Source organism: Physella acuta, unplaced genomic scaffold, assembly GCF_028476545.2.
Source record: "Physella acuta isolate Inbredline_101_S28 unplaced genomic scaffold, ASM2847654v3 ptg001038l, whole genome shotgun sequence".
Lineage (NCBI taxonomy): Eukaryota > Metazoa > Mollusca > Gastropoda > Physidae > Physella > Physella acuta.
In genome coordinates, this window is record NW_026732555.1 from 125,147 (window position 1) to 152,208 (window position 27,062).

At 33.9% G+C, this 27,062-nt stretch overlaps 2 protein-coding genes across 2 annotated transcripts; one reads left to right on the forward strand and one right to left on the reverse strand.

The window, feature by feature from the left end:
- Positions 1–729: 729 nt before the first annotated feature.
- On the reverse strand, positions 730–21,452 carry LOC131954895 (protein spinster homolog 1). Its single transcript, XM_059318715.1, has 10 exons — positions 21,373–21,452; positions 19,479–19,600; positions 16,569–16,794; positions 12,533–12,799; positions 10,422–10,584; positions 7,955–8,204; positions 7,236–7,432; positions 6,669–6,753; positions 5,859–6,044; positions 730–5,245 (listed from the first exon to the last, which is right to left on the reverse strand). Exons 2-10 carry the CDS (start codon positions 19,570–19,572, stop codon positions 5,118–5,120), a joined length of 1,596 nt encoding a protein of 531 aa, XP_059174698.1. The 5' UTR covers positions 19,573–19,600; positions 21,373–21,452; the 3' UTR covers positions 730–5,117.
- A 2,565-nt stretch (positions 21,453–24,017) lies between these two features.
- Positions 24,018–25,379, forward strand: LOC131954899 (zinc finger protein 583). Its single transcript, XM_059318719.1, has one exon. It carries the CDS (start codon positions 24,018–24,020, stop codon positions 25,128–25,130), a length of 1,113 nt encoding a protein of 370 aa, XP_059174702.1. The 3' UTR covers positions 25,131–25,379.
- The last annotated feature ends 1,683 nt before the right edge of the window (positions 25,380–27,062 follow it).

Genomic DNA, 27,062 nt, shown 5'->3' on the forward strand with positions numbered 1-27,062 from the left:
GAATTTTAAGGTGTAAAGACAAGATCACTCACTTTAAAGAAGTGACTCTCTGATGTTGAAAGTTAAATTTTGATAGTAGGAAAAACACAAGCCTTCAATTAATGTTTTGTCTAAGCTGTTATGCAATTTGCAGTGGTTAATACTTATTAAGAGAGAAAGGCACTTAAATTCCAAAATCTCCAAAACAGTATTTACACAGAGAGATAGAGACAGATGAACAGCAAGACAGATCAAATGGGTTATTTTATTGCTTTCATTTCACCCAAAAGATGAATACAGAATATAAAAAGTCTTTGATAAAATACAATATCCATTAGGGGGAAAGGGGAGAGGGGGGGGAAGAAATATCACCTTTAAATGACGTCACACTTCCAGGGGAGGGAGTTCATAATTTTGTGACAATAAGTGATGAGCGGGGGGGGGGGGGGAGGGGTCAGATAGTGTGACTTGAAACTGTTGCCTTCTTTAAGTAATGTGAGAAACTGATTTGAGATAATGATTTGAGAAACTCTTTTGAGAAACAGAATTTTTTTAAAATTAGTTAAGGGTTTAGAAAATGACTTTTGTAATTGTAATATAAATCAATTAATATAATCTATGTTGACTAAGCTCAGTCAATATTTTGGAAAGAAACTGATGTTTAAAAAAATTAAACTGAAATTTTGAGGTTGTAAGCTAAGGCATGTAGGAAATGGGGGGGGGGGGGGGGGGGGGGGGGGGGGGGGGTTTGTGATGATCTATGAGTGTGGGTAGGTAAAAATCATCAAAGCAGACAGCAATGTTTATAAAAATTTTCTTCTAAGAATATCTTGAGGCTACATTGAATGTTATACTTTAGTACTGACGACTTAAAATGTAATAACCTTTAATTACAACCCATGTTTGATTCTAGGTGTTAGGCTTTTCTCAGTAGCAGGATTTAAAATTTTAAAGGAAGAGCTGCATTTATTCATTACACAGCTGTGATGCCATTACTATTATACTACAGTGTTGATTAAATTAATTATTTCAATATGAAAGAGTTTATAAAATATGCTAAATTGAAAGCCGGTTTGATCAAAGTAAGTGAAATACATTGGTATCAATTTAAACTATTAATGCCAGTATTGAGTAGCTACTTTAATAGTAGTTGAAATAATTGAACAGATGTAACATATTACAGGAAACAAAAAAAGGAAACAAGATAAACATTACATTGAACATAGTAAAGTACTACAATGTCAATACAATGATACCAGCTGGCAAAAACCACACCTATTTGGCCAAAATAAAAATCTGGTCAAATGTCTATTGTTACAAAAGTTAAAATAACTTACAAAAAAAATGGAAAGATTGAAATAGCCCAGCCTTTAACCAAGTGTAAGATAAATACGTAAGCAAGAAATAAAAGCTTGAAAATTATATCTAAGTCAACAACTATAAATAGAGAATTTAGATTTCTTCAGATAAAAACTGAAGGACATGGCTCAAAAGTAGAAGAACTGACAGACCTAGACTCAAGAAAAAAAGATATTGCAAACCAAACCACCAAAATACTTCAATTTACTAGAATATTTGCTTGAGGTTTCCAGTTCAATAAGGGGTCATCCATATATGACGTCACGCTTTTTTGATGATTTTTACCTCCCCCCCCCCCTCCCTTGCGTCACACATCATCACAAAAAGCCAGACCCCCCCCTAAAGTGACATCACACCTCAGCTTACTACCCCCCTAAAAATTGCAGTTGAATTTTTCTTAAAACAACGATATTTTTCCAAAATTGTGTCAGAACTCTGTCAAACAGAGTATTTTGATCAATTCCTATAACAATGTTTTCTAAAACGCAAAATAACGGCTAAAACTCGTTTTCTAAAATTACTTTTTTTATAATGCAAAAGTGTGACGGCACAACATCTGACCCCCCCCCCCCCCTCCCCCTCATCACACATTGTCACAAAATTAAGGACCCCCACTCCCCCCTACAAGTGTGACGTCATTTATGGACAACCCTTAAAAAGATATCTCTGTATTTAGTTTGGAACCAATAGCAATTTTGTAAGGTTTTAAAAAAAAAAATACCCTGTATGAAAAATGAGACCAAATAGTTACAAAAAATACCTGTTATCAGGTAGTATTAAAAATTAGAAAATGTACATATTACAATTAAAATACAGTAGTCATTGTATTAACATACATAAAAGCTGACAGATTTAAGAGAGAGACTAAATACCGGATGTCAACAAAGAAGAACATCTGATAACAATATATTTACAAAAGAAGTCAAGTTATGGCTCAATAAAAAATCTTGCATGGTTATTTGAAGTATTTAAACAGAAAACATTTCTATTACTTTTTAAGTGAGATTATCTTTAAAATGGCATAACTATTAAAAAATAAATTGCTAACTTTTACAAATAAAGAAACTATTTGTTCCAATAACATATTAAGTATTGAGGCTAAATAACAATCACAGAAAAATGAATACAGTATTGGTACGTCTTCAGCTGCCATACCCTAGATTGCATGCTAGGTCTATAAAGGTAAACTTCAGTTTTATTGCCTGCTGGCATGTTATTAAAGCAAATAAATAGCATTTTATATGTTTACATCCAGCTATACAAAGGAAACAAAAGATTTTTTTTTAGCTCAGCTCTCAGGGTTAGATGTACAATTAGGTTTCAGGTTAGAATTTTGTTGATAGCTGCATTTCAATAATAGGAAGTACAATATGGCTAATAGGAAAGGACAAAAATGATTTTTAATAAAAAACCAAACCATTTTTTTAAACATAAATTAACACAGAAAGTTAAGTAAGAGCAAATTAATTAAGATTTTTAACAATGCACCTTGGAATATAAATAGTGACATGTAAGTTTTGGGAAAGTCTTCATAACAGGTTTTACTATTAAGGCATTTATTTTCATAATATAAACAGTGTTTTACTACAAATATCTTTATAAAATTAACTGGGTTTACTTATATGAAACATAAATTGTTATACTAAATATCTTTATAGGATTTATTGCGTTTGGCTATACATTTCTTTGTCTTATTAAATGATTTACTAAAAAAATTGCTTTCATAAAATGTTTAGTTATAATTTTTTTTGTAGCATAATTGGTATTTACTGTAAATATATTCTTAACAAAATGGACTTTTATGTTAAATATCTTAATAACATTAGTGGTGTATTTTATGCACAACTCATTGACTGTTAACTAAATTAATAATTCTAAAAATAACTAAGTGAAACACATTTTTAAGAAGAAAAAATAGTGTTTGATCATATTTCATGCAATGACCACAAATTGAAAAATACAAACTTTAAATTGGAAGAAAAATGGAAACAAAAAGAACACAAATAATATCACAGTTTAAAAAATAATTTTAAGAAGTTTGAAATAGGAATAAAAATTTAGTTTGATTTTTTTCTAACATGAAAACAAGATAAATACAAAGTGATGAAAAATTTCGATGTTACGGAGTACTATTATAAATTGCTTAATGTCTGAACTGTTGGCATAAGCACAACTTTAAAATAAGAGCATGAGAATTATTTAGAAGTCTCACATAGCAGATGTTGAATTTAGATATGAGAAGACTACTTGAGAACAAATTTTATGTGTAGATGTTCTATGCTAGTAAAAATTCATCATGTGTTTTTGTGGAGGGGGGGGGGAGATGAGGGAGGAGACAAAAGGTTTGGAGCAACAGGTTTAAAAGTATGTTGCAGTTTGTAAATTTTATCTTGTTTCTGTTTTGCTATCTCATATTTTTTAACTGCACATACTTTATACGTTTTTAATTTTGTTTTTTGATCCGCTAATATTAGTACATTTTCACTAGCCATAAGTTATATTACAAGCTAGGTCGATAATGGTAAACTCCTTATGTTTTAAGGGCTCGTCATGATCTACTGCTTGCTTTAAGTTATGGGTAAATCCCTCAATAATTAAGGTAACAAGCTAAGTACATAACAGAGATTGTTTTAGTTGTTTGTGTGGTATACTTTGTTAAAGAGTTTGACAAGAAACTAAATCTCTCAACTAAATCAACTTTTTCAAAACAATGTGTTTAGTTGTAAGGTTTATTGTATTACTAAGTTTAGTGTTAGGGCTAGGCTTAAAACTTGTGGGATTTGTATTAGGGTTGACATGAGCAAGTTAATTATCTTTAATTAGTTTAATTAGCTTACAGTTTACAACGAGTTATCTAACATTCAGTTTTATTTTTTATTTTTGTGGCATTTAGAGACATTGGTATACAGAAAAAACCTATAACAATATTCAAGGGTAGCGTAGGGTTACAAACAAATATACATAATAACAGAGATATGTATTGAGCAGTAAGTATGCCAGGAATTAGAGAGATATATACAAACAAAGATTACAGATTTCTTCATAGGTCTTCATGTGTACCCATCTGAAAGCTATTCAAATGATCAAGAGATTTCTTATAGTTTGTGCTTGAATGTGAAAAATGAATTAGTACATTTTTTAAATGGATTATGCTAGAATATCAACCAATAAACTGTTTCACTGACATAAACATTGTTTTTGTACTGTTTCTCATGATAGTAAAATAATTTCAATAACACAAAGACCTGTCATGACATGTGCTATGACTTAATTGTTAAAATATTTCAAAACGCCAAAATTTGTTATGGTTCATGCTTTGAATTAATTGTTAAAATATTTCAAAATGCCAAAATTTGTTATGGTTCATGCTTTGAATTAATTGTTAAAATATTTCAAAATGCCAAAATTTGTTATGGTTCATGCTTTGAATTAATTGTTAAAATATTTGAAAACACTAATAAATGATGGTTGGATTTTTAAAACTATTTCAATAAGAAGGATGTGTTTGTATTATACTATATGCCTTGAGTTCTAACCTATTTAAAGGATATTTGTTATGACTAGTAGTGGGGCGTTTTAATTGTTAAATAAAGTATTTCAACGGCACTAGATATGTTATGGTTTGTACTCTATGTCTAAACTTGATAATAACCAAACCACTGATGAAGTTAATTAGACTTGATAACAACCAAACCACTGATTAAGTTAATTAGACTTGATAACAACCAAACCACTAATAAAGTTAATTAGATGATAACAATCAAGCCAACTGATTATGTTCACGGGTCCTCCATAGTGACCACTTCCATCTGTGCACGCCTTTGGTCCCTCTTCACAACAAACATGGTCAGCAGAAACAAAAATCCCCCCAGGAGAAATAATCCAGGGTACAAGATATACAGCGCTCCTGAAATAAGAAGTAGCTAGGTTGGGTTTGATGAATGTTGTGAACAATGAAAAAAAGATTCTCTCATACTATAAAAAATGTTCTGTATTCTGATTGGTTAGTCAAGAACTATTCTGATTGTTTGATTGTGAACTACAAAAAAAAATATTCTGTATTCTGAATAGTTAGTTGTGAACTATTCTGATTGATTGGTTGTGAACCACAGTAAATATTCTGTATTCTGATTGGTTGTTTGTGAACTACGATAAATGTACCGTATTTAGATTAAATTAAAATTTAAAAAGGTATGATAAATATACTCAGTTCTGATTGGTTTTTTTGTAGGATACATAAAAAAGACCAAATTATTGTTGTATGTTTACACTGGAAAGTGGTAAAAATGTTTTTTTGCTGCGATCAAAGTAAAACAGATTTTAATAGGTCCCTGGAAATAAGAGTCTGTGATGGTAACTGGCAATTAAATTGGTTACACGATCATCCTGAGACATATATAAACTCTTTTTTCATCTGTCTAAAACGGTTACCTTATCTTATACCAAAAAAAAGTTGCTGGCAGCAGTATAAAACTTTAGACTACATGACTACTATAGGGATCCACTAGCTAGTACATTACCTCTGAGAGACTGAGCTTTAGTGAAGCCGCTGTTTTCAAATGACTTAGTGATTGGGGGCACCAGCAGTGGGATGTTCCCGCCAATGTTGGTTATGATGAACAGGTACACGGCCACAGCAGACGTGCGCACCTGGCTGGGCACCAGCTCCACGGCCACGGCCAGTGTCACGCCGACCCACATTTCACCTGGCCAGACAAACAATTATAAGCTTGAACTGCATTAAATTTATGGCATTGTAAAGAACTCTTGAAATTTCTGGTGGGGCGGACACTTTTATAAGTAAATATTTTCTATATAAATCCCATTTTGTTCGGGAGAGGGGGGGGGGTTAGACTTTCTTTGGGATGCCTGGAAGAAACTATGGTAAAGGATGTCTTGAGGATGAATGCCAGATTACAAAAGTCTGATAATTTTTGTTTAAATTGAAAAAAATTTTTAACTGTTAATTTTTAAATTTATTCTAAAATAGGCCAAATAGTATACACTTATAATGTTATGCTATATTGAACTTAAGACAATATAAAACATGACTTAAGAATGAGAGACAGATTTTAAATTGTCATAATTTATTTTAGGAATCCAATTAACATTAGCATCATTTAACACTAATATTATAGAGTAAAAAGGGTTAACACAAAGTGTTTAATATTCTCAAAGTAAATAGGGTTGTCTAATGACCCCAACTTATCAAGAACATTGGTAGGAATAAAATTAACATCAGCATGATTAAACACTAAAATTATAGGTTAAAAAGGGTTAAAATAAACAGTGTTTAATATAAATAGGGTTGTCTAATGACCCCAACTTACCAAGAACATTGGCAGGGATCAAACTAATAAAGGCATAGGGAACATCAAGGAACAAAGCACCTGCTGCAAAAGGGGCGGCGACCAGCTGGAGAAAATAAAAAAACATTAACTCAAAAATTATGAAACTAAAAGAATGTCAAAATACACACACATTTATGAACAAAAATATATTTACAAAATAAAAGATTAGACAATGCTTTAAGAAAGCATAGCTAATACAGTATAGGTTGCTCAATTACATTTTTTAATTATCTAAATTAATCTCTAAATGATATTTCAGCAACATACTGTGACTTCAATGCAGAAAAATATAGGTTTATTTGGCAAACAAAGAACAGTACATTCAAATTACATTTAATTGATTTATTAACTATTTTCTCCACATTTCTTTTATTTGTGTGTTGATGAATGACTGTTTTATATTGGAATCTCTGTCACAATGCCTTCTTTCACAATGCCATTTGTCACAAAGCCTTCTGTCACAATGCCTTCTGTCACAAGCTTCATGTCAGAACAGCATCCCCCCACCCATGTTACCACCCCAGGGACTGAACTGACCCCTCTCACCTGACTGGCCACCAAGACAACAATCCTGGCATACAGGCCGCGGTTCTTGACCACTCTGTCTGAGATGAAGCCACCAAACAACACGCCCAGGCTGCCTCCAGCCAGGGGGATCCAGGACATGTAGGAGCCCACGGTTTCCTTGGAGACGTTGGTGGCATCAAAGTAGGGCTGGGTGTTGTAGGCCCACACATAGCCACCTGTTGGATGGATTGTAAGAGAGTTGTAGGCATACACAAGTAGGACAGATTATAAGAGAGTTGTTGGCCCACACATAGCCACCTGTTGGATGGATTCTAATTTTTACCAGTATTACTTAATGATGATTTTAAACTATTTGATCTGCATTGCTTAATGATGAGCTCAACTATTTTACCTGCATTTTTTAATGATGAGTTCTAACTATTTTACCAACATTACTTAATGATGAGTTCAAACTTTTTTACCTGCATTAATGATGATTTTAAACTATTTTACCTACATTACTTAATGCTGATTTAAAACTATTTTATCAACATTATCTGACAAGGTTTAACTATTTTACCTGCATTACTTAATAATGATTTTAAACTCTTTCATCTACATTACTTAATTATGTGTTCAAACTATTTTACCTGCATTACTTAATTATGAGTTTAAACTATTTTACCTGCATTACTTAATGGTCCAATGAGCAAAACCTTTTTACCTGCATTACTTAATGCTGATTTTAAATTTTTTACCTGCATTGCGGATAGAGCCAGCTAGACACAACAGCAGAAGTGACGGACTGATGAAAGCACGCAGGACTTTTATCAGCCTCTCTTTCAGTGGGGGTGTGGCTTCCCTAGCAGCCGGGGTGGTGACGGAATCTTCCAGATCTTTCTCACTGCTCACTTTACTGGCTCTGTCTGGCTCCTTGACCGTCAGTGCTATCAGAATGCCAATAGCTATCCCTGGAATTCCAGGCAGTATGAAGGCCCAGCGCCAGCCCTAGTTTAAAACAGTTCACTGACATTAGTATGAAGGCCCAGCGCCAACCCTAGTTTAAAACAGTTCACTGACATTAGTATGAAGGCCCAGCGCCAACCCTAGTTTAAAACAGTTCACTGACATTAGTATGAAGGCCCAGCGCCAGCCCTAGTTTAAAACAGTTCACTGACATTAGTATGAAGGCCCAGCGCCAACCCTAGTTTAAAACAGTTCACTGTCATTAGTATGAAGGCCCAGCGCCAGCCCTAGTTTAAAACAGTTCACTGACATTAGTATGAAGGCCCAGCGCCAACCCTAGTTTAAAACAGTTCACTGACATTAGTATGAAGGCCCAGCGCCAACCCTAGTTTAAAAACAGTTCACTGACATTAGTATGAAGGCCCAGCGCCAACCCTAGTTTAAAACAGTTCACTGACATTAGTATGAAGGCCCAGCGCCAACCCTAGTTTAAAACAGTTCACTGACATTAGTATGAAGGCCCAGCGCCAGCCCTAGTTTAAAACAGTTCACTGACATTAGTATGAAGGCCCAGCGCCAGCCCTAGTTTAAAACAGTTCACTGACATTAGTATGAAGGCCCAGCGCCAACCCTAGTTTAAAACAGTTCACTGACATTAGTATGAAGGCCCAGCGCCAACCCTAGTTTAAAAACAGTTCACTGACATTAGTATGAAGGCCCAGCGCCAACCCTAGTTTAAAACAGTTCACTGACATTAGTATGAAGGCCCAGCGCCAACCCTAGTTTAAAACAGTTCACTGACATTAGTATGAAGGCCCAGCGCCAGCCCTAGTTTAAAACAGTTCACTGACATTAGTATGAAGGCCCAGCGCCAGCCCTAGTTTAAAACAGTTCACTGACATTAGTATGAAGGCCCAGCGCCAACCCTAGTTTAAAACAGTTCACTGACATTAGTATGAAGGCCCAGCGCCAGCCCTAGTTTAAAACAGTTCACTGACATTAGTATGAAGGCCCAGCGCCAACCCTAGTTTAAAAACAGTTCACTGACATTAGTATGAAGGCCCAGCGCCAACCCTAGTTTAAAAACAGTTCACTGACATTAGTATGAAGGCCCAGCGCCAGCCCTAGTTTAAAACAGTTCACTGACATTAGTATGAAGGCCCAGCGCCAACCCTAGTTTAAAACAGTTCACTGACATTAGTATGAAGGCCCAGCGCCAACCCTAGTTTAAAACAGTTCACTGACATTAGTATGAAGGCCCAGCACCAGCCCTAGTTTAAAAACAGTTCACTGACATTGGTTTTAAACAAAAACTTCATTTTCAATGCTAGTTGACACATACACGCAATCTATATATATAATTCTCTTCTTGGAGATGATAGAAAACACCAAGCTGTAAGCTTGCCTAGCAGTCCCCTCTCTTCCTCGCTAGGCTATACCCTACCACCCCCACCCCCACATGGCCTGGTAAGCTGTGGTTCACGCTAAATGTTTACAATCGTAGAGCCGGATTTAGTAACAGCTATTAGGGCCAGATAATTTGGGTTGGGGAAAGGAAGGGGGGGGGGAGGGGTTATCGTCCTTAACGAGCTACTGATAGTGTTTTAAAGCAAATATTTTCAATGGCAGCATTGGTGCTGTCGAATTCACAAACTATGAATTACTGAAAAGTAGAAGATAAAACAACTAAATAGCGGCGTATGATACGCTGCGGGTCGGCTCGTAATACTTATGACACTTCTGCAGTGAACGGTGCAATTAAATTGTAAACACAGTCATCTATTCAACATGGCTAGGTATATGTTATATGTCAATTACACTGACCTTTGCATTCATATTTGCTGCAAGTAATATGTTTTATGACAATAAAAACTGAGATGTACATTCATATTTGCAGCAATGTATTTGGTTTATGACAATTAAAACTGTCCTGTCCATTCATATTAATGGCAAGTTATGTTTTATGACAATTAAAACTGACATAATAGCTGCAAGGTAGGCCCATTCATATTTGCAGCAAGTAATATGTTTTATAACAAATAAAAACTGACCTGTACATTCATATGTAGTAATGTATATATGTTATGACAAATAAAAACTGACCTGTACATTCATATGTAGTCATGTATATTTGTTATGACAAATAAAAACTGACCTGTCCATTCATATGTAGCCATGTATATGTGTTATGACAAATAAAAACTGACCTGTCCATTCATATGTAGCCATGTATATATGTTATGACAAATAAAAACTGACCTGTCCATTAATGTTTGCCACTGTGATAAAGTTCCCCACAGCGTAAGACAAGCCATAACCAAAGTAGATGCCAAAGTTGTATATTCCCATGGCAGTGCCTCGCATAGCTTGGGTGAAATAGTCCGCAATCAGGGAGGCAGCAAATGGGGTACATCCCGCTTCACTGAGGGGGTTAAAGGTCAAAGGTTAACATATCAGAGAGACAGCAAATGGGGTACTTCCCGCTTCACTGAGGGGGTTAAAGGTCAAGGGTTAAGATATCAGGGAGGCAGCAAATGGGGTACTTCCCGCTTCACTGAGGGGGTTAAAGGTCAAGGGTTAAGATATCAGGGAGGCAGCAAATGGGGTACTTCCCGCTTCACTGAGGGGGTTAAAGGTCAAGGGTTAAGATATCAGGGAGGCAGCAAATGGGGTACTTCCCGCTTCACTGAGGGGGTTAAAGGTCAAGGGTTAAGATATCAGGGAGGCAGCAAATGGGGTACTTCCCGCTTCACTGAGGGGGTTAAAGGTCAAGGGTTAAGATATCAGGGAGGCAGCAAATGGGGTACTTCCCGCTTCACTGAGGGGGTTAAAGGTCAAGGGTTAAGATATCAGGGAGGCAGCAAATGGGGTACTTCCCGCTTCACTGAGGGGGTTAAAGGTCAAGGGTTAAGATACCAGGGAGGCAGCAAATGGGGTACTTCCCGCTTCACTGAGGGGGTTAAAGGTCAAGGGTTAAGATATCAGGGAGGCAGCAAATGGGGTACTTCCCGCTTCACTGAGGGGGTTAAAGGTCAAGGGTTAAGATATCAGGGAGGCAGCAAATGGGGTACTTCCCGCTTCACTGAGGGGGTTAAAGGTCAAGGGTTAAGATATACATATGATTAAAGTAAAGTTTCCTTTTCAAACCTGATGGCGCATGGAGCTGTTGGAGTAGAGTTCACCTGTTTCAGTGACCTTGACATAAGAAGAGATAGTGTGGCCAGCACTATACCCAGCCGCTTTTACTTTCCCTAATGTGAGTTAGGTACCCATCAGAGCTGGGTGGACTCAGGGATGTGCTATGACTAACCAGTGACCTGAACTCTAGATTTTTGGCTCTACTATTCACTCATACGATTACAAGCCAGAAATTCTCAAACTTGGTTGACAAGTATAAGTGTTGGATGTCACTGCGATTACTAAAAAAAGTATAGAGAAAGAACATACTGCATCAAAATGCCTATAAACAGATAAACTCTACTTCATTTGACCTTTCTTGTTTAAAAATGTAATAGTATTTTTTTAATGTACAAGAAGAAATTTTTTTTAAAACCAAGAGAATATTTGACAAAAAATGTTTTAAAGGGTTGCTTTTATTCCAAACTATATTTTAATTGTGGAGACCACAGTCAATCATCAACTAAGTTGGACTTGTTTAAATCCTCCAACATAAATTCAATTAAGAGAGCAGAATAAGAAGGTCATCTTATACTCCTTGTCATCTTATATGTTAAAAAATACATCACTTTTTCTTATGCTATTGTGAATAATAAAAGAATGTATTGACTGATATTATTAAAAAAAATATGAGAAGGTCAGTGTTGGACTAATAGCTTATGATAAGGCCCTGGTCGGAATTTAAAGCTCAGGTTCTCTCAGCTTTAATTGGTACCTCTAAAATTATTTCTGTCATTGCATGCCATTAACAACTGTGAGTTTTATGAGTTAGGTAGTAATAAGAGATAGGTGGATTCAAACGAGAAATAAAACTTATGACTTGACTTTTAGCAATTTTAAATTTAATTAAAAATTGATTTTAAAAAATTCTAGATTTAAAAAAAAATAAAAAACTAATTTATGGTTTCATAAAATCATTGTGAATTTATGTTTAAATTATTAGCTTGAATCATAAGTAAATCACAAACACTGCAATAAATGGAGGAGTAATAATTTAACATCCATAAAAATATACCCCAATAATTACACATAAAAACAAATGTTTTAAGTATCCACAATAAAAAAAAAGATAAGAGAAAAAATGTTGAAATATGCCCTAAAAAAAACACTTACCCCAGCCCTAACAAACACTTACCCAAGTCCTAGCAAACACCCCAGTCCAAACAAACACCCCAGTCCTAGCAAACACTTACCCCAATCCCAACAGAAACCTCAGTATCACCAGCTGCCAATACTCCTTCACTAAACCAGTCAACAGAGTCATGGCCGACCAGAATATCAGACAAAAGGCCAACATCAGCTTTCTGTTGTAGTGGTCAGCAGCGAACCCAATAAATATACCAGCAAAGGTGTAGATAAGTATGAAGACAGGACCGGCCAGGATCTGATATGCCCAGCCTTGACCATTGTAGTCCCACTTGCATAATGACGTCCCATTTGAGCTGTGTATCGCCAGGCAGCTACAAGTATTCAAATAAATAAATGTATTAAAAATTTGAAAACCACAATGTAAATCAGAGTTAGTTTTAGACAGATTGACACAGTAGCCTAGCGAGGGGGACATATGTCCCCGGGCGCCAACCTTAGGGGGGCGCCAAAATGGGTTGGAAAAATAAATTGAAAGGTTGAGGGAGGTGCAAATCAAAAGTTTGAGGGGGGGGGGGGGTGCAAATCGAAATCTTGAGAGGGGGGGGGGGGGTGCAAATCGAAATCTTGAGGGGGGGTGCAAATCGAAAAGTTTGTCCCCGGGTGCCGGGAAGGGTCGCTACGCCTCTGGATTGACATGAGTTAGTAATCTTATTCTTCTGTTTAGTGCATCATTATCTTTTCCTGTTAGGGTAGAAGAAGTAGAGTTCCTCTGTTTCATATAAGGTTTAGTATAATGTTCCATAAGAAACCATTTGGCCACTCATTTATATGGACAGCGAATTTATTTTTCTTACCAACTGCTTAGATTTAATGATATGTATGTATTTTTACGGTAAACACACCAAAATAAAAAACCAAGTTTCTATCAATCTATCTATCCCACAAATACTGGGATGATTTTGATGAACAATTGACTCTTTTATAAAGAAAAGTTTAGAACTGTATAATTTAAACACATAGACAGCAAAAAGGATTTGAAGTTATTCAGTAAAGCAACAAATAATTGTATTTGGCTTGAGCTAAAAAAAATATTTAAATGGTGGCCGGTTATTTCTCAACTCACCCCAAACTCCTACCTTTCCCAACGGCTGTGTCAGTCTGATGACACCACTATAGAAATGATGAATGTACCAGGGGTGAAACTATAGTGCCGCCAGACCCCGTAATGCGAGGGGGGGGGGGGGGGGGGCAGAGCCGACCATAATAAATTTTGCTAGTTAAATATTTTTTTTAATGTCCTTGCATTTTTGACTTGATGGTTGTTTACTAAAAAGATTACCTTAGCTGCGGTTGGATTATCTTTATTCTATAGACACCACCCACGCTCTTGTATATTCATTTTCCCTTTGTTATATATATATATATATATATATATATATATATATATATATATATATATATATATATATATATATATATATATATATAAATATATATAGGGGGGCTAAAAAAAATTTTGCGGGGTGGCCCTTTTTTTCTAGTTCCGCCACTGGTATGTACAATGTTGAATTTGTGCTTCGTTATGTGCTAAGAGAATTAATTTAGTACACACTTAAGTTCATTTAGCACATCATACATTTTATCAATACTTTCTCATTTCTATTTCATTAAACCATGAGTCAGGTCTTATTAGTGTAGTGTCAGTAGCAAGAGAGATAACTCGTTTTATTTTTTTCCTTTGAAGTTATGAATAGTCTTTTCTTCTTTTTTTTCTTCTGCGTTCTTTATTTATGTTGGAGGATTTAAACAACAATGACATTTTTGTGGAAGAACTGAACTGTGGCCTCGAGATCTGCGGGTGCCCCATATAGTTTTTCCTTGAGTGGGGTGTATATGGACCAGTGTTTGGATTGCACCTAGTTTTACAAGGGGTAGTCATGAAGGACTTGCTCTACATTCTCCGGGGCCATGATAAAAGGGCAAGTTTTGCAAGAACCAACGTTCAGTTTTTTTAAACATGTGTTTCAGAATAGAGTGAAAAGTTATATTTTTTCTGTTACTAAATGTGTATTTTTATTTAAAATATTTTATTTCTGAAACTGTATAAACAGTAATGGACAAAGAATCTATCATTTGCTCAAACTGTACAAATAGTATTAGTAATAGATGCAAAATTATTCATTGCTCAAACTGTATAAATAGAAACATCCTGGTAGTCAACACATTTTATTGACTTATGCTGTAACTGCCATTTTAAAAAACCTACTCAGCAGCCAGGTATAAAACAAGCTGATACAAACATCAAGGGGAAAATCCATAGCTTTTGTTCTCTATTGTAAGTGTTAACCCAGCTGGTGCCCAACCAACAATGAAACATTGTGTTAAATGGGATGGCTGCTACGAGGGAACAAATGTTTGCTTCTGTCCGAAAACATTCTGAACAAGCTGAATCTACAGTAGTATGGCATCACAGACTGCAAATGGCAACATGTTTTTTTGTTGTTCTAGAACATTCTGAACAAGCTGAATCTACAGTAGTATGGCATCACAGACTGCAAATGGCAACATGTTTTTTTATTGTTCTAGAACATTCTGAACACCCTGAATCTACAGTAGTATGGCATCACAGACTGCAAATGGCAACAGGTTTTTTATTGTTCTAGAACATTCTGAACACCCTGAATCTACAGTAGTATAGCATCACAGACTGTAAATGGCAACATGTTTTTTTATTTTTTAGAGCATTCTGAACAAGCTGAATCTACAGTAGTTTCATCTTTCCCACTCATAATACTGGCCTTCTCTCATCTCTAAAACCAGATAAGACTTTCCCTTCAAATGATGAGGTTAAGAAACATATACTCTACTTCCTCTGCCCAAAGGATCACTAGGTCTAAAGAGAAACATTACTTACTGGAAAACAGGTGAACTCTATTCCACCTGCCAGACTGAAAGGTGTCTTCTTTATTAAACATCCCACAATATTTAGAAGCAGAATGTATTTTATATTCACCCAAAATAACAATTGATAAAACATGCACCCCCCCCCCCCCTCCCCACCTAGTCAACAACCTCACTTGTCCTCACCCTGTACGTTATTAACCTAAGGTTAGAAACTTCTAACCTAACCCAGTTAGCTTTAAATAGAATTTGCTATTATGTGAACAGTTAATCAAAATGGTGATTTCAAGTAAGATAGCACTGACAGTAACAATGTGTTTTTATAGTCCACACTGGCTCAAGTAATTGAACTAATAATTACTTGAACTCTGTTTCAAATACATATGCTAATTCTGTAGTTGCTTGTTCTTTTTTTACTATAACTGGGAACAAGATAAACCATGGTGCACCAAGAATAACTTGTGGAATGGGACAGAAAGTCAAACTGCAATGTGTGGCTTCAGTATATTATTTAAGTTTATCACAAAGGCACAACTTTGCAGAACATTAGTCAGGAAGGTTTAGTTAACGTTTTAGGTACTCTTTCAATAGTTCAACTCTACTCCTGACAACAAAAAAATGGTATATATATTGCTTTCCTTTTTTAATAGAAACAGAGATTTAATAATACTTTGAAGTTAATGGCTAATAACAATGTCTAACACAAATTTAACCCAAGTCTTAAGCCTTTATAAAATCCTAAAAGGGAAAGTGGCATCACTCTGGCTTTTCAGCTATATCTTATCCTTAACAGGTAAACAATTATAAATGCATCTTTAAAAAAAGTCAAGGTCCTCTTTAGACCTGGGAATCATTTGGGCAGATGAAGTATAGGTTATATGTTTCTTGACCTCGGTAAATGAAGGGATGGTGTGGTCAGCACCATGCCCAGCCGCCTTTACTTTCACCAGTGTAAGTAAAGTACCCATCAGAGCTGGATGGACTCACTGACGTTCTACAGTCACAAGTCCAAACAGAGATCCAAACTTTCAGCCAAATGCTTTTACATTCACCAGTGTTGCCCTTTAACTGAACCTAAACTCTATCTAATTTATAAAAGTAAGTAGTTTTAACCTTTATCTCTTCCAAAGTACCAAAGCAAAACTCAAACCCTTGTTATTTTAGTCTCTAAGACCTAACAATAAAGATCTCAGAAAAATGTAAATCTTATAAAACACACTATCAGTATAAAATCTGTACCTGCTTTCAGTCACAGCCCCACAAGTTACATTGCTACTTTTATCATGGCTGGACTCATTCTTCATGCAACCCTGGTCTCCAAATTTGATTTCCTGGGCCATGGGCATGATGGTGATGGCCAGCATGTACCGGTCAAGCTGGTTGAGCAGGTAGGCCAGTAGGAGGGTGAGCAGCACGTACATGCTGTACGGCCGCAGTTCTCTCCACCAGCTGACCACAGATGACCCTGGCAAAACAAAAGTGATTTTAGAAGAGAAGAGTTATATTGTTGAAAACTTTATAAAAATATGAATTTAATTATACAGTGCTTAAATAAAATGATCAAGTTAAAATGGTTTAAAAAGAAAGTAAATGAAATCAAAAGATTGAGATGAAAATATCGGGGCAAATATTTTCAAATGGGTATTAAGTCTGTAGATAAAATTTATTACACTTTGCAAGTTCTTAAAACTAAATGTAGTGTATTTCATGTAACTCAAAAACAAATTATTAGAATATGATAAATGTGAATATGACTTTAGTTATCTATCATATTTATTTTTCAAGTGCATTTATGAATTTTACAATTGCTATCAAAATAAAATTTAAAAAGTAAGTAAAAAAATCATGTTTTAGATATCGACGCAGTAAAAGTACAAGAAAACAAATATTAAAAAATACATGAATTTAGTTAAAAGACATGTCTGAGAATTAAAACATCTCAATTTAAATAACGAGAACAAAATCCAAACCTTTTACAGATATACTCATATTACTACTACAAGTTTTCTAAAGATAGTTTCAAACAATCTGGTCTGATCAACATGGCACCTTCAGCCTGTTGACAGCAAAGACATTCCAGTGGGTTCCAGTGTGTCGCAGTAGTGGGCCCATGTGTACACAAATACCATTAATCATTGGGTTATTTATAATGCTAAGTAAACAGTAGTGAGACAAGGAGCTGTTGTCTTAATGACACACAAGTAATTAGGCAGAATAAGATAATTAGCCAGCCTAAAACAACAAATCATTAATAAATAATTATACAATGATAATACTGAAAGAAATGTATCAAAACATATATGATATCTATGTGTGACCCTCCATACTGGTTTGAAATGAGACTATTTATATTAGTCCTAATGCTTTTTAACATTGGTTTCATGGTGAAAATTGTTTAAAATTCTGACCAATGGTTCCTGAATAATGATTTTCTGTTTAATCCATCCAAAATTTAATTTTAAGAAATTCTAAATTTACAATTTGGCATCTTTATACCAGTCATTATAGTTTGCAAATTTTTTAAAACAATTTGAATATATTATCATTATAAAGAATTAAACTAATTTTAAAGCAACTAATTACATAATAGAAGATCACATGTAACTCAACATGATCCAAACATAATAACAAAATATACATAATATTAAAACAAGGAACAAATGCAGAAAAACCTGGTATAAAATCTCTGCAATAAACTGCTTTATTAACATACCATTTGTCTTTTCTAGATTTCTCATTGAGCAGAATGAAAATTTTTAAAGCCACTTCCTACTATGAGAAACCTAAATAATGTCATCATGCATTACCAGTCAGCTGAAGTAGTCAACATTATATGAGCACTTTAATTAGTTAATGATAATTTACTTATTCATGATAGTTGTTTAAATAAAATGTATTAAAATAACTGTACATAATTTCTCATAGGTTGTGATATGTTGATAATACAAAAATAGAACAACAAATCTGCATGGTCAGTTCTGTAAAGTTCATGGTTATTTATCTGAAAAGCCCCCAAGTTTGATGAGGATCAGTAGCTGGGGACAGCAACCAATCTAGGAGAGACAACTCCAAAAACCAATCAACTACTGACTTGTAGTGTTTTTGGATAGACAAAGACTACAGAAGTAAATTCAAAAAGAAAAACAGGCTGAAATCTGAAACTATTGCATATACGGTGCATAACATGTAATACTAAATAAAATAATTTTATTGGAGGAAATCCCATCCAACATTACAATTAAATATGAAGAAAAAAATCAAATTGGATGTATGTAACAGGCTACAGTCCTTCACTATCAAGTAGCTACAACACAATTTAAAACAAAAATGGCCAGGCAAAATCTCCATATCCAACCTGTGGCAATCCACAAGATAACAGCTCATAGACGGGGAATTTAAAATCCCAGAATTGGGATGGATTGGACACACCCAGAGGAGTGCAGATAAAGAAATTGAGAAGCGAATGTTGTAACGGAACCCACAAGGAAAGAGAAAAGTAGGCAGACCTAGAAAATCTTGGAGGAAGACAGCATGAAAATCAAAGGCTGTCAGCTGAAATTAAAGGGAGCTGCCCCAAATCAATAGGGCCTACACTGCAACCCTTTGCTCCTCAAGGACTACACAGGAATAAATAAGCTGGATGTATGATTCGTCATCCAAAAGCTTCCTAGATGATATTGGCAATATCAGAGTCAAGCCTGTTCTAGAAGGCACATTGTGTGTAAGATAACATAAGGAAAACAAACAGCTGTTTAGATACTGTTCTGGACAGACTATTTCTTAGTCTGCTACAGCTGTAGGATACACTGCATTTAATGGGAGGACATAGAACTAGTAACAACTTTATTTCTGTAAATATAAATTCAGTAAATCTAGGTTCATGGTAATGCAGTAAGTGACCATTAAGTGAATGGATTCGTTACTAGATATCGAAATGAAATCGAAATTAGCATAATAATAAACTGATCAAAATTTACTTTTGTTTTACTTATGTATGCTGCTATATAAATACACAAGAATATTAAAATAATCCTTAAAATTTATCAGTGATTCGTGTTCACAATTTTACTTGCGATTGGTATACATACTAAATTTACTTAAATAACAGCGAAATCCCCATGTTAAATTAAGTAACTAAAAATTACTGACCATCTTGAATATCCTGAGACTTTGTCTTGATTAGTGGAGTTGAGTCCTTGACAACAATTTGACTATCAGACTCACTTCGATTGCTGCGCTTCATTTTTCTTGAGTTTTTCACTTCGAACTACCTGAAAACATATATCATTACTTAAAACGTTAGTTATACTTAATAAAATCTACACTGAACTCAGCTGTCTTGAAACATAATATAAACATAATATTTGTACTTGTTTTATTTTTAAAATCAAAGTGAGCATACATAGTAATGCTAAAATTGTTTAGGCCAATAGTTGTTTTATTTTAGATGAACATTTAATGAGCATGGCATAAGCATTAAATCTCGTCAACTAATCATGAACATAACAAGCAAAAGTTTTAACTATTTATTAGTATTACATAAAAGTGTTGACTATGCGCATAAACCCTAATAAAAAATTGTCACTGTATTAACTATTACTTTATTAAATACAATTGAGTATGATACAGGGTTGGCCTACAGTATTTATTGGGGACACCCGAAAATTGTTTAAGACCAGACTCAATATCCATAATACATTAAACCTTTATGTAGCTCAAACTAGCTAGGCTTATATAATATAGACTAACTTTAGAAAAGTATGTCATATAGCATATATGACCTAACTAATCAGTCCTATGACTATGATTTTATGCTTCGATTCCTATTAAAAAAATGGAGAATTTCTACACGTACACTTTAAAACCCTCTTGAGACGCCCGGGCCGATCTATCGGCCGCCGGTTTTATAGCCAAAAAGACGACCGGCCGATCTATCGGCCGGGTCTCAGCCGTGATAGTAGAAGCCACACGATTGGCTTTCTAGTATCGTATCAGCCAATCAGATTGCTTCTAACTGTTATAGTACATATCTAGCACTTCAATGGCGACTTCCATTGAAAGTTTGCCTCATTTTTTTGTTTTTTATCGATTTTTTTAGTGCCGTGAGTCCTATCGTAAATTTTCTTATGTCCAACAGTCCAGTCATCAAAATATACTAAAAATATACTTAGAAATTCTAATGTAGAAATAATAATCAGTAAATTAGTTCAGATTATTGAATAGATGTTTGTGTATTATTTAGATTAGCATTACAGAGAGAAAAAACGTATTTTTATACAAATTTACTGTAATTTAGTGCATTCAAATTTTTTTCGTGCATAAATTATGCAAATCAGAAAGCTCACATAAATGTATGTTGAGATTTTTATTAGATTTATAAAAATCATATTAGCTCATTCAATTTCCTAACAAATAATATATATTTTTATGCATGTAAAATAATTAGTTTATTTTTTTCAAAATTTTTTTGTGATACAAGTGCAAAACTTGAAAGTAGGCTCCGTCTTCTTAGCACCGGCTCTCTAAAAAAGCTACGTCTTAAGAGGGTTAAAAAGTCTGAAAGTGGTTTTTCTGCATCGAAACAGCAGAAATCAAAATGCCTAGTTTATAGTCTATAAGTAATACTATAAGTTTAATGAGTCTGCTTGCCCTGACTTGGTCTTGGAGAACTGAGAAGTGAGAGTGGTGAGTCTCTCAGTCTGTACCTAACAATGCCTAACATAGTTCTAGTAAGTAGATCTATGCCCAACGCATTATTACTCCCAAAAGTACTCACTGTCACTAGTTAGTTAATGTTTTTTAATGTTAATGAACTTAATCATAAGACTTGACTTATAATCATATAATGTTATTGTTTTATGTAATAGGCCCCATGTTGAGTTGAGTGTAGTTGTAAGTTGTAGATTCAAAGATTGTAGGAAGGAGTAGTCTGGCCTTTTTATTTTAATTTTTATTTGAGAATAGTGACTGCCTTTAATTACTTAGAAAGTATAAACTATGACTGGATGGTTTAACTAATCTAAAATAAATAAGGTAGCATTACTCATATTCTTTGTCTATCAAAAACTATGATGTATTGATTCCCACATCAACGACACATCACGTCTGTTTACAATCGGCAGGTCACATGACTAGGAAAATGTTTACTTTTTACTGTATCTATTTGTTTTACCAAAATATTATGGTACATTTTCCCAGCCTGCTGAAAAAACACTAAGAGAACAACGTTAACATTATATAACAATGTGCGTCGTCATTCATAAATATAATATGCATAGGACTATTATATTTTTAATAATGTTAATTGTAGAGCTATTACATTAAATTTTAAGATGTGGCGAAAAGACACAAATAAAGAACTAGATTAGGGAGAAAAGCATATAGGCCTACCGTTGAACAGCGGGCGGAGGAGGAGGGATCGGCTGCTCCCAAATCCCTTCGACCATTTTTTTTTAAAGAAGGTGGAGCCTGTTTGGAAAATGAAAATAAAAAAAATGAATAAAAGCAGGAATAGTTATGGATTTAACTAAAATCATGAAAGTGAAACGGAGGCTACCATTTTGAAGACAACGTCTGCATGTTCCTCTCAGTGCTTCTTCCAGACTTTTTCTCCGGGGTGGGGGGGGGGGGGGTAGACTTTGTTAAAAGTATATATTTTCTATATGAATTTAATTTCTTTCGGGGGGGGGGGGGGGGGGGGCGATGAATTTTGAAAGGGGGGGGATGAGTTAGAGAGTTGTTTTTTTTTAAGTAATATTAAAATTTTAGCCGTTATTGTGCGTTTTTTTTTTAAATTATTTTAATAAATTGTAATATAAATTTATTGATTAAAATTCTTTTCTAACATTGCTTTTTTAATATGCCAAAATGTGACGTCACACCATTTAAACCCCTCCCCCTCATCTCACACCGTCACAAAATTGCTTATGTTATGATGAGTTTGTCACTACAGTCAGTTCGGTAGTTGTGGTGGGGGAGGGCAATAGACGTTGAAAAAACCTCTGCTTTTTGGCCCAGAGAATCAATCGGTGCTGTAGGTTTTTTTTTAATTTATTTTTTTTTTTTTTTTTTACAAAATACGAGCCGACCCGCGGCGTATCATATGCCGCTATTTAGTTGTTTTGTTTTCTACTTTTCAGTTATTCATAATTTGTGAATTCGACAGTACCAGTGCTGCCACTGAAAATGTTTGCTTTAAAACACTATCAGTAGGTCGTTAAGAACGATAATACCCTCCTTTCCCCCAACCCTACCCTACACACTGCCCCCCCCCCCTACGTGAAAGCAGCCTACTCTTAGTTACCTCCCCTAAGTTTAAAATCGTTTCAAACTAAATTATTTGCCCCTAATAGCCGTCACTAAACCCGGCTCTACGATTGTAAATATTTAGCGTGAACCACAGCTCACCAGACCATGTGGGGGTGGGGGAGGTAGGGGTATGCCAAGAGAGGAAGAGAGGGGGCTGCTAGGCGCGCTTACAGCTTGGTGTTTTCTAGGGTATCGAAGAGAGAATTATATATATATATATATATATAGATAGATAATATGCGCGAAAATATAATTACATAAATATAATTGTTTAATTAAATTTTCGACACCATTTAGATTTGGACAACCTGTATCCCCCTCCCTGCATTGCGGCGTTTGGTGGCATCATCAGGTTAATTCAGAATAGCTGGGCTTTGAGACATAGGCTAGAGACTACAATTATGTGGATAAAACAAAGAATGCGATACCACATTTTGACAATAGTTATTATTCGAATTTAATTTCCAAGGAGCGGTTGAAAAAGTTTAGCAGGCGCCACTGAACCTAAAATTATAAAATAAATAAAAATCAAAAGTAATAAGATCTAGATCTAGACTAGGTAGATATCTACTAGATTTCTCTAGATCGTTTTAGATCTAGATCTAGAATCTAGGCCTAGATCTAGAAGCTAGCTAGAATTGTAGATTATAAAATCACATTTAAGATGATCTAAATTCTAAACTAGAATGGTCTAGCAAGTAAACGAGATGTCCAGATTTCTAATAATTTTATTTAGCAGACTAAACTTAAAGTAAAGTTTAAGTTAAACTGAGCTTAGATTTTAGATTGGGCTTAGAATGTCTTAGATTTTAGAAACTAGAGTCTAGATCTAGATTTTCTAGATCTCTTAGATTATTATTATTAAAGTATTTAATTTATATGTAATTTAATTATAGTTAAACTTTTTCCAAAGACTTAGGACTTAGACAGCTCCCTAATTCAGAAAAATAATACTTTTAAAATTTTAATACCCTGTTTAAAATAACAATTACAATACATCTGAATTGAAGTTATCACAAAATCTCATCAAATAGGTTTAGGGTAATAGGCTCAGTAAAGTTGAGTAAAGCCTTTGACTTATGAGTTTAGACTTAATGAAGCTTTTTTTTTCATATATGGGAAAGATTGTGATGTTGCAAAATACCTTGTCTCTAGAATTGGTTACTAAACTTACTAGTCAATACTCTATTCATAATCTTTATACATAAATCTAGATTTATTTAAAATTTGTCTTGTGAAGCCTGAGTAGAGACAATGACAATGTGATAATCCATTAGTATAAAATTTTGTATAGAGATTAGAAAGTTATTATTGTTTTATAGCAAGCTATATTTTCATAAGTTCTTTTCTGTTTTTTATTTTTATTTTAAGCCAATATGAATGGAAGAAGAAAATATTTTTAAAGGATTGGCAAGTGCATCTGCGATTGAGCAGCAATCAAGTGAGAGGATTAAACCAAATGCTTTAAATCAATTTTTAGATTGTGAGGACACAAAATTGCAGGATTCAACATTTTCAGCGTTTGAGGGTAAGGAATCAGATAGATCAACACTTGCAGCTTCTAAGAATGAGAAACAAGATGTGTCAAAAATACAGCTAAAACACTCTCAAGATACAACTGCTTTAATTGAAACACTTGCACTTCTGATTTATAATGATTTAAAAGAACTCAAGTCTAAGAATTCAAAATCATTGAACGATTTTTCTTCAAATAACCAGAGACTTCATCAAGAAGGAAAGCCTTTCAGGTGTGAGGTGTGTAATAAAAAATTTGTGAGATTAAATCTCATAAAGCGGCACATACTTGTTCACACACTCAAGAAGCAACATGAATGTGATGTTTGTCATAAAAGATTCATGCACAAATCTAATTTGTCTGCTCATAAAAAAATTTATTCTTCAGATATTCTCCACGAATGTGATGTTTGTAAAAAAGAGTGTGAGTGTCTTTTAAAACAACGTAAAATAATTCATAATGAAGAGAAGTCTCATGTGTGTGATGTTTGTCATGCAAAGTATGTGTTTAAGTGTAATTTAAAAAAACATAAAGTTACCCATACTGGAGAGATACATTATAAGTGTAATGTTTGTCCTAAGACTTTTTTTTCTAAGCCTCTTTTAGAAAAGCATAAGACTATTCATTCTGGAGATAAAAATGAGTGTGGTATTTGTCTTAAAAAGTTTAATAACCAAAAGAATCTGTTAAGACATAAACAAACACATACTAGAGATAGGCCCCATGAATGTGGTGTTTGTCATAAAAATTTTGCTCTCAGACGATATTTGATTATTCATGAGAAGGTTCATTCTGTAAATCTCTATGAATGTGAAATTTGTCATAAAATCTTAAAGCGACTATCTTATTTGACTACCCATATGAAATTACATACAGGAGATAAACCTCATGAATGTGATGTTTGTCATAAAAAGTTTGCTCTAATAAGATATTTAAGAAAACATAAGAGTAGGTCTACTCATTCTAAATCTAAGTAGGAAAGTGATATTTGTCTTAAAAAGTTAAAGCAGCAATCTTCTTTACCTACCAGAAAAAAAAAATACTGTTTTAGTCCTAAGAATTTTTTCCTTGGTCTAATTTAAAAAGTCATAAGAACATTCTTGAATAATAATTGCCATTAAAATTGTGGCTTCATCTAACTTTTTTTTAACAATTTGCATATTAGATAACTTTATAAATAAAGTATCTGTAGTAAAAAGTTACTTTTATAGTTACATATTTAAACATTCTGAAGATAAATATGAGTGTGATGTTTGTGAAAACAAGTTCGCTCTCATGTCTCAGATCACATAGCAAAGTGTTAAAATGTTTTTTTCTCAGTAAGGTGTTTTCCATTGACTGGGGTAATGGACAATAGTAACAATTTGTGGGTGAGGGGGGTCTATATTTGCATTTTAAAAATAAAATGGTTTAACCAAAAGTCAACAGTGCCCAAGCTTGAGTCCATAGGATGTCCCTGAGTCTTGCCAGCTCTGGTGGGTACCTGATTCTCATAATAGTATGTAACGTCAGCAGGTCACAGAACTGACCACACTCTCCCTTCTATGCCAATAACACAGAAACTCTATCTGCCTATTGACTGTCTGGTCGACTTTATAAAATGTGCGATTTTGTGATGTAATACTCTTGATTCCATAGCAACCATTCTATGTTTGTACCTTATTTCAATTTTTTTCTGATAGTATGTGTTTTGCTTGTTTTCATGCATTGAGTTTGCTTGCTGTGATATTGTTGGTGTTGATAAAATGGTCACAAAATTAATATAAATGAATGCATGAGTAAAGGCTTTAATTCCTTTGTTGTTATAGTCTAGTAAATCTACAATTAATTAAATCAGATAGTTTCTCTTTTCCTCTCTCTGTGTGTTTTGTTCTCTCTGTATAATTATATCTATGTATATATATATCTATATATCAAGATCTATACATCTATATCTATCAATCTATATATCTATCTATTTATCTATGTATATCTATCTATTTATATATATATATATATATATATATATATATATATATATATATATATTTTTTTTTTAATGTGGTGGCGTCAAATAGTAGACTTTTGATTGCTAACCTATAGTTCTCGAGTTCAGATCACTGGCTTGAGTCTATTCAAAATCCCTGGGTCCACCCAGCTCTGATAAAGGAAAAGTAGAGGTGGCTGGGCTTAGTGCTGACCATATTATCCCTTCAAATGTCGAAGTCTCTGAAACAAGTGAATTCTACTTCATAATGTAATACTCTTGATTACACTGCAAACATTCTATGTTTGTACCTTATTTCAATTTTTTCTGATAGTATTTGTTTTGTTTGTTTTCATGCATTGAGTTAGCTTGCTGTGATATTGTTGTTGATAAAATGGTCACAAGATTAACTGAATATTATTCAACATTTTATTTATTATCAATGATAGGTTAATAAATGAATTATTTATGTGTGTAGCTTTTATACTAAATAGGGCCTGTATATTTATACTTACACATTATTTTATTTTTATTATCAATGTTTAAAGAGATAAATTTCTGATATATTGATTAAATGACTAACAAGCATTTAGCATACATGTGATAATATTTACTGTAATAGAAAAATGTGTAAAATTAAGTACATTTATGTGAATAATAATTCAGAAATGTAAGGTAGTCTATTTATTTACTTTAACACTGGAATATATAACAAATCTCTTGCATTATTAGGCTACATACTACATAGTTTAAACTAGTTTGTACAATTGTGTGTGTATATATATATATATATATATACATTATATATATATATACATTATATATATATATATATATATATATATATATATATATATATATATATATATATATATATATATATATATATATATATATATATATATATATATATGGCCACCAGTAATAGTATTTTCTTGCAATC